General features: G+C 40.9%; 1 protein-coding gene across 1 annotated transcript in view; it reads left to right on the forward strand.

Moving 5' to 3' along the window:
* Window positions 1-8,205, forward strand: part of LOC103599556 (centromere protein F-like) — a 64,249-nt gene that overhangs the window by 51,038 nt on the left and 5,006 nt on the right. Inside the window, exons 18-20 of the mRNA XM_008583705.1 lie at window positions 321-483; window positions 1,573-2,049; window positions 3,405-3,598. Coding sequence (XP_008581927.1) covers window positions 321-483; window positions 1,573-2,049; window positions 3,405-3,598 — 834 coding nt within the window. The remainder of the gene's footprint in view (window positions 1-320; window positions 484-1,572; window positions 2,050-3,404; window positions 3,599-8,205) is intronic.

An 8,205-nucleotide genomic window follows, 5' to 3' on the forward strand; every position in this document is an offset into this window, starting at 1 on the left:
AAGACAAAAAGGAAAAAAAAAAAGAAAAAAAAAAAGAAATTCAAGGGCCGGCCCCGGTGGCGCACTGCTACAGTGCGCCACTTGGGAGTGCGGCGGGGCTCCCGCCAAGGGCTCGTACCCCACAAACAGACCGCTGGGTCACTCGCTGAGCGAAGCGTGGGAGCAACACCAAGGGTTGTGATCCCGTTGCCGGTCCCGGTCCGGGCGTGACACTGAGGGTTGCAATCCGTTGCCGGTCACAAAAAAAGACAAAAAGGAAAAAAAAAAAGAAAAAAAAAAAGAAATTCAAGGTTTTAAATGGAATTACTTTTGCTTTGTAGATGGACAATCAAAAATATGTAAATCAGCTGAAGAAGGAAAATGAACGCACCCAGGGGAAAATAAAGTTGTTGATCAAATCCTGTAAACAACTGGAAGAGGAAAAGGAAATGTTACAGAAAGAGCTGTCTCAACTTGAAGCTGCACAGGACAAGCACAAAACAGGTGGGCATTAGCTGGGGTGCATCAGTTAGCCAGAACTATCTTCCAGTACTGAAATACATGCTTATGGTATACATGCATCGGAAGTGTTTTAAGTGCTCTGTTCTATTAGTGCTGATTTCCAGCAATTTTCAAATTTCTGAATTTTGTGCTCAGCTTGGGTTCATTATAGGATTCAAAGTGAAGCCTGTGTTTTAACATAGAATTATTGCATCTTATGTTCTATAAGAAATGCAAAAAACTGGTGGTACTTTTTGCTCATGAGCCATTCTAAGAAGAGTTTTTTCACGTGGATGTCCATTTTAGTCGTTTCTTTGACAGAGGCACATTGACATCTGAGTTGGCATTGGTCAGGTTGAAATAGCTGATTCTGGTTATCCTTTCACATCTTCAAGGGTCAGCTAAAGGGAAGGGGTGGGAGACTGTATTTTTGGGTTTGCAGGCAAAATAGGAAAGAAAAGATGACTGTCCTTGTCACATTTCTCCACTTATACCCCAAGAGTGGAGCGTGCTCACTGTGTGAGTGGATGGTGGCATGCACAGTGTGGGGCTCCTCTGCACTGGAGCTTGGCGGGCTTGCCAGTAGTCTTCACTGCTGGGAAGGAGGCCCAGCATAGATTGGCATCCAGGGAGGTTTCCTAATGGATTCGATGCCAACCATGGCAGGTGTATGTTGAGTAAGACTCCTGCCCTTACAGTGTTTTCCCAAGCTCCTGTCCATCAGACCCTCCATCGTCCCAAATGGACTCAGAGCTTTTCAGGACTTGCCTCGTCATTGGCACCCTCCTGTCTCCCTGATCATACAGTGCCTCCCTAATAAGAGTGGTAGATCTGTAAGAACATACATGACCCTCCATCGTCCCAAATGGACTCAGAGCTTTTCAGGACTTGCCTCGTCATTGGCACCCTTCTGTCTCCCTGATCATACAGTGCCTCCCTAATAAGAGTGGTAGATCTGTAAGAACATACATAAATATATCTTCCCTACCCCTCCAAAAAAATCCTAGAGCAGGTCTAAGGTTATCTCCTGATGCCCAGTGTAAGCTAGAGAAGCATCAAGTTCCCTATGATGTGTCACTTTCTTTTGAACAGGTGCTGTTGTGGATGCTAACGTAGATGAATTAATGACTGAGGTGAAAGAACTGAAAGAAACTCTCGAAGAAAAAACCAGGGAGGCAGATGAATACTTGGATAAGTACTGTTCCCTGCTTATAAGCCATGAAAAGTTAGAGAAAGCTAAAGAGGTGTTAGAAACACAAGTTGCTCGTCTGAGTTCACAACTATCTAAACACGATCTTCGAAGTTTTCCTTTGCTAAATCCAGTTATTCCTGGAACATCTCCAATCCCTTCTGTTACCGAAAAGAAGTTATCATCTGGCCAAAATAAAGTTTCAGGCAAGAGGCAAAGGTCCAGTGGGATTTTGGAGAATGGTGGAGGACCAACACCTTCTACTCCAGAGACATTTTCTAAAAAAAGTAGGAAAGCAGTCAAAAGTGGTATTCACCCTGCAGAGGACATAGAAGATACTGACCTTGAGCCAGAGGGACTTCCAGAAGTTGTAAAAAAAGGTATGCATAATTAAAAAAAAATTGTGTTCTTTTGAAATTCCATGTAAAAATTCACATATAAAAAGATAGGTGCATATACTTTTAGGTGATAGTACAACAATCCTAATTAACCTTCAGAAACAGTAGTTTGCTTTTAAATTGGTAAGGTATACATTTTGCTGTCTGTCATTACAGAATGACTAGGATCCAGCTACTCATGTCACGTAACCAAGAGAGCTGATAGATGTGAAAATTGTCCAAAACCTGTTTAGAATTTGATATTTCTATGCTGAAAAAGTCCCCAAATCAAGGACACCCTTCAAGCTTTCCTGCTTTTAGTTATGTCTGACCCAGCTAGCAGGTACGGGATGGGCCTGGTGCTGTTGGTACCCTGGCTGGAGCCACTGACCACATTTTATTTTACTTTTTAACCTCCCCAAGTTGGCCCAGAGACTGGTGCTAGTCTGGAACTGTTTGTTACTGACTGGTCCATGACAAAAAAAAAAAAAAAACATAGAAATTGAGAGTAAGAAATTTTCATAGCAATTTAACTCTATTGTAGCATCAGGTAATCATTTTCTTTTTTTAATTGATTCATTCTTACTATATTTTGCAAAGCTATCATTCCACTGCAGATTGGAAATTTCCCCTCCCCCAACCAAAAAAAATCAAAACTGATTCTTTGCCATTGATGGTTTAAGAAGTACTGTTCTGAGTAACTGTAGCCCCCAAATAGTTAGCTATCTCATTGGTGATTTGTATTTGTAGTTAAAGGGTTAAAAACAAAAACAAATCCTGCTTTAGTTAGCCCTGAATGCTGGTCTAGAGTACATGAGATATGCTGACTTTTAGACTTGTTGGGATCAACTTTCTTTTGGTCATCAAAAGTCATGTCAGATCCTCCCATGGAAGGAGACGATGGGAGCGAGTGTGAGATTACTAACAGCAAGGTCAGTCCCCCCATCAGAGTGGTCACCTGAAGTAGCTATTCCCCCTTTAAACAAGAGCTGGCCTTTTTCTTTTTCTTTTCCATTTTATCTTTTTTTCTCCAATCCAAATTTTATAAGGCTTGCTGGTATTCTTCATCCACATAGAAGAAAAAGAAGAACATGAAAAAATTTTTTCAGTGTAATGTTACTTTTTTCCCCTTTTTTCTCATTGTGACTTTTTATGTTTCTAATAAGGGAATACCTGTTCTTTATTTGGGTTGGTGACTTCCAGGGCAACTGAAATTTAATCCATTGTCCACGGTGGCTGGGAGAAAGTATTTTTCGGAGTTACCTTTATCTGTGTTAAAACTTTAACTGATGAATACTGTTTCCATTGTAGATAGAACTGGACCTAGCAGTACTGATTGTCAGCTTTACTGCCCTTAGGGTTTGCCGACATCCCAACAGGAAAGACTAGCCCCTATGTCTTGCGGAGAACAACCATGGCCACTAGGACCAGCCCCCGCCTTGCTGCACAGAAGTTAGCACTTTCCCCTCTCAGTCTCAGCAAGGAAAATCTCGGCAAAGAAAATCTTGCAGAGTCCTCCAAACCAACAGCTGGTGGCAGCAGATCACTAAAGGTAAGCCACTGTGAGCATCCATCTGCAGTGTGAGGTCCAGGCAATTGTAGGGATGCTGGGCCAGGGTTGCACACTGCACCCTCAGACTCAGGAGCCCTTTAAAGTGTGACCATTTTCTTGTATGGTATAAATAAGTCAGTAGTGAGCAAATGCAAGGATGAACATCACAGTTTCCTGCTGCACAGCCCTCAGACTCAGGAGCCCTTTAAAGTGTGACCATTTTCTTGTATGGTATAAATAAGTCAGTGGTGAGCAAATGCAAGGATGAACATCACAGTTTCCTGCTGCACAATCTTGTCCTTGACCCAATAGGCCACTTATAAGTACTCGGTGGGAAATGGCATTGTTACAGCGAAGCTCAGCGGATTTGTAAGAATGCCTCAAGCATTGGTGTTGAAGGATTTGAAGACGTAGTTTTCCTTTTGGCCACAGGTATTGGTCATTGTTTTTTCACTCTCACACATCTGCTCCCCAGCTGCTGATTCTTTATGGTTTTGTTAATCCTTTACTTTCTACAAGAAGCACGTATTTCAGTAGATGTCTAAAGAAAGCAGCTCCATTTATGGATTTCTCTATTTTGATTGTTGAGGATATGGCAGGATCTTAGTGACCTCTGTGTATCTCACAAACCAGCCCCTNTTACAGTGTTTTCCCAAGCTCCTGTCCATCAGACCCTCCATCGTCCCAAATGGACTCAGAGCTTTTCAGGACTTGCCTCGTCATTGGCACCCTTCTGTCTCCCTGATCATACAGTGCCTCCCTAATAAGAGTGGTAGATCTGTAAGAACATACACAAATATATCTTCCCTACCCCTCCAAAAAAATCCTAGAGCAGGTCTAAGGTTATCTCCTGATGCCCAGTGTAAGCTAGAGAAGCATCAAGTTCCCTATGATGTGTCACTTTCTTTTGAACAGGTGCTGTTGTGGATGCTAACGTAGATGAATTAATGACTGAGGTGAAAGAACTGAAAGAAACTCTCGAAGAAAAAACCAGGGAGGCAGATGAATACTTGGATAAGTACTGTTCCCTGCTTATAAGCCATGAAAAGTTAGAGAAAGCTAAAGAGGTGTTAGAAACACAAGTTGCTCGTCTGAGTTCACAACTATCTAAACACGATCTTCGAAGTTTTCCTTTGCTAAATCCAGTTATTCCTGGAACATCTCCAATCCCTTCTGTTACCGAAAAGAAGTTATCATCTGGCCAAAATAAAGTTTCAGGCAAGAGGCAAAGGTCCAGTGGGATTTTGGAGAATGGTGGAGGACCAACACCTTCTACTCCAGAGACATTTTCTAAAAAAAGTAGGAAAGCAGTCAAAAGTGGTATTCACCCTGCAGAGGACATAGAAGATACTGACCTTGAGCCAGAGGGACTTCCAGAAGTTGTAAAAAAAGGTATGCATAATTAAAAAAAAATTGTGTTCTTTTGAAATTCCATGTAAAAATTCACATATAAAAAGATAGGTGCATATACTTTTAGGTGATAGTACAACAATCCTAATTAACCTTCAGAAACAGTAGTTTGCTTTTAAATTGGTAAGGTATACATTTTGCTGTCTGTCATTACAGAATGACTAGGATCCAGCTACTCATGTCACGTAACCAAGAGAGCTGATAGATGTGAAAATTGTCCAAAACCTGTTTAGAATTTGATATTTCTATGCTGAAAAAGTCCCCAAATCAAGGACACCCTTCAAGCTTTCCTGCTTTTAGTTATGTCTGACCCAGCTAGCAGGTACGGGATGGGCCTGGTGCTGTTGGTACCCTGGCTGGAGCCACTGACCACATTTTATTTTACTTTTTAACCTCCCCAAGTTGGCCCAGAGACTGGTGCTAGTCTGGAACTGTTTGTTACTGACTGGTCCATGACAAAAAAAAAAAAAAAACATAGAAATTGAGAGTAAGAAATTTTCATAGCAATTTAACTCTATTGTAGCATCAGGTAATCATTTTCTTTTTTTAATTGATTCATTCTTACTATATTTTGCAAAGCTATCATTCCACTGCAGATTGGAAATTTCCCCTCCCCCAACCAAAAAAAATCAAAACTGATTCTTTGCCATTGATGGTTTAAGAAGTACTGTTCTGAGTAACTGTAGCCCCCAAATAGTTAGCTATCTCATTGGTGATTTGTATTTGTAGTTAAAGGGTTAAAAACAAAAACAAATCCTGCTTTAGTTAGCCCTGAATGCTGGTCTAGAGTACATGAGATATGCTGACTTTTAGACTTGTTGGGATCAACTTTCTTTTGGTCATCAAAAGTCATGTCAGATCCTCCCATGGAAGGAGACGATGGGAGCGAGTGTGAGATTACTAACAGCAAGGTCAGTCCCCCCATCAGAGTGGTCACCTGAAGTAGCTATTCCCCCTTTAAACAAGAGCTGGCCTTTTTCTTTTTCTTTTCCATTTTATCTTTTTTTCTCCAATCCAAATTTTATAAGGCTTGCTGGTATTCTTCATCCACATAGAAGAAAAAGAAGAACATGAAAAAATTTTTTCAGTGTAATGTTACTTTTTTCCCCTTTTTTCTCATTGTGACTTTTTATGTTTCTAATAAGGGAATACCTGTTCTTTATTTGGGTTGGTGACTTCCAGGGCAACTGAAATTTAATCCATTGTCCACGGTGGCTGGGAGAAAGTATTTTTCGGAGTTACCTTTATCTGTGTTAAAACTTTAACTGATGAATACTGTTTCCATTGTAGATAGAACTGGACCTAGCAGTACTGATTGTCAGCTTTACTGCCCTTAGGGTTTGCCGACATCCCAACAGGAAAGACTAGCCCCTATGTCTTGCGGAGAACAACCATGGCCACTAGGACCAGCCCCCGCCTTGCTGCACAGAAGTTAGCACTTTCCCCTCTCAGTCTCAGCAAGGAAAATCTCGGCAAAGAAAATCTTGCAGAGTCCTCCAAACCAACAGCTGGTGGCAGCAGATCACTAAAGGTAAGCCACTGTGAGCATCCATCTGCAGTGTGAGGTCCAGGCAATTGTAGGGATGCTGGGCCAGGGTTGCACACTGCACCCTCAGACTCAGGAGCCCTTTAAAGTGTGACCATTTTCTTGTATGGTATAAATAAGTCAGTGGTGAGCAAATGCAAGGATGAACATCACAGTTTCCTGCTGCACAATCTTGTCCTTGACCCAATAGGCCACTTATAAGTACTCGGTGGGAAATGGCATTGTTACAGCGAAGCTCAGCGGATTTGTAAGAATGCCTCAAGCATTGGTGTTGAAGGATTTGAAGACGTAGTTTTCCTTTTGGCCACAGGTATTGGTCATTGTTTTTTCACTCTCACACATCTGCTCCCCAGCTGCTGATTCTTTATGGTTTTATTAATCCTTTACTTTCTACAAGAAGCACGTATTTCAGTAGATGTCTAAAGAAAGCAGCTCCATTTATGGATTTCTCTATTTTGATTGTTGAGGATATGGCAGGATCTTAGTGACCTCTGTGTATCTCACAAACCAGCCCCTGCTTAACAGATCTTTATTCCTGTTATTATAATCCAAACCAGCAGCTACCATTTGTGTATATAAGGATATGAGTTTTATTTAACTTGAACTCTTGCAGTAAGTGGTATTATAACAGCATGAAGAATAATGCGTCATCAAGATTTGACCTCTCAGTGTTAACACCTGCTCTCTCAGCACCCCGGTCTTGCTCTTTCCATAATACCAGTGTTTCTCAAACTGGGGCCCACAGGAATATTGTTGGAAGTTGCTGGAATAGCTTCAAGGAGTTTTAAAACTTCTTGACTTTACTTTGATTGCTCACTTGTCAGATTTGATTAAGTATGCAATCTGATAACCTTGAACCCACAAATAAAGTTTTGGAAGTGTAGTAACCCTTATTACATAATGTGGTAATTCTTAAGTTAACAAGCATATTCCTTATTGGGATTGTGGATACCAAAATGCAAAACCATTGGTGATTAGTTGCATCAAAACAATAATAGATGTGCAAATTTACTTTTGTTGATGTAGAAGAGCTATAAGCGTTAAGGAATTTTACCTAATAATAAGTTCATAATTTACTTAATTCAATTTAATTAATTCAAAAATTGCATTAATTCAGAGGTGAAGAGGAAGGGTCTGATATCTTCTTTCACTCAGTAAAATTAACCCACCCACTACTTATATTAGAAATATTCTACCATTTTGTGCAAATTTTCCTCCCCTCCCCTACCAAATTCTTTCTCTCACACACCCCACCCCCTCACTGCACACGCACTCACATTTGGATTTACCTTTTGAAGCTGCCAACAACAAAGTACTGAAGAGTATGCTGGAGTAGGTCCTAGCTTTCCAGTGACCCTAACAACAGCTTTTCCTTAAAGCAACTGGTGCCTCTGAAAAGTGAAGCTACCAAGCTTGACCAAAACTGCCAACTGCAAGGTATCTGCTGAACTGCTGTACAGGAGTCAGGTTTAGGTTCTTATCTAGTCTGTGCCATTTCTTTAGATGGGTGCCTGGGAGCCGTCCCTTACCCCTCAGTAAAAAGTAATGTCTGTTCCTGTTTGTCTCACACTTAGGGAGATCAAATGAGGTATTTTTCTGTCTTATAACAGAAAATTATGACACATAGCTAGTATTCTTTTTTTTTTTTTTT

Source organism: Galeopterus variegatus, unplaced genomic scaffold (genome assembly GCF_000696425.1).
Source record: "Galeopterus variegatus unplaced genomic scaffold, G_variegatus-3.0.2 Scaffold3006, whole genome shotgun sequence".
Lineage (NCBI taxonomy): Eukaryota > Metazoa > Chordata > Mammalia > Dermoptera > Cynocephalidae > Galeopterus > Galeopterus variegatus.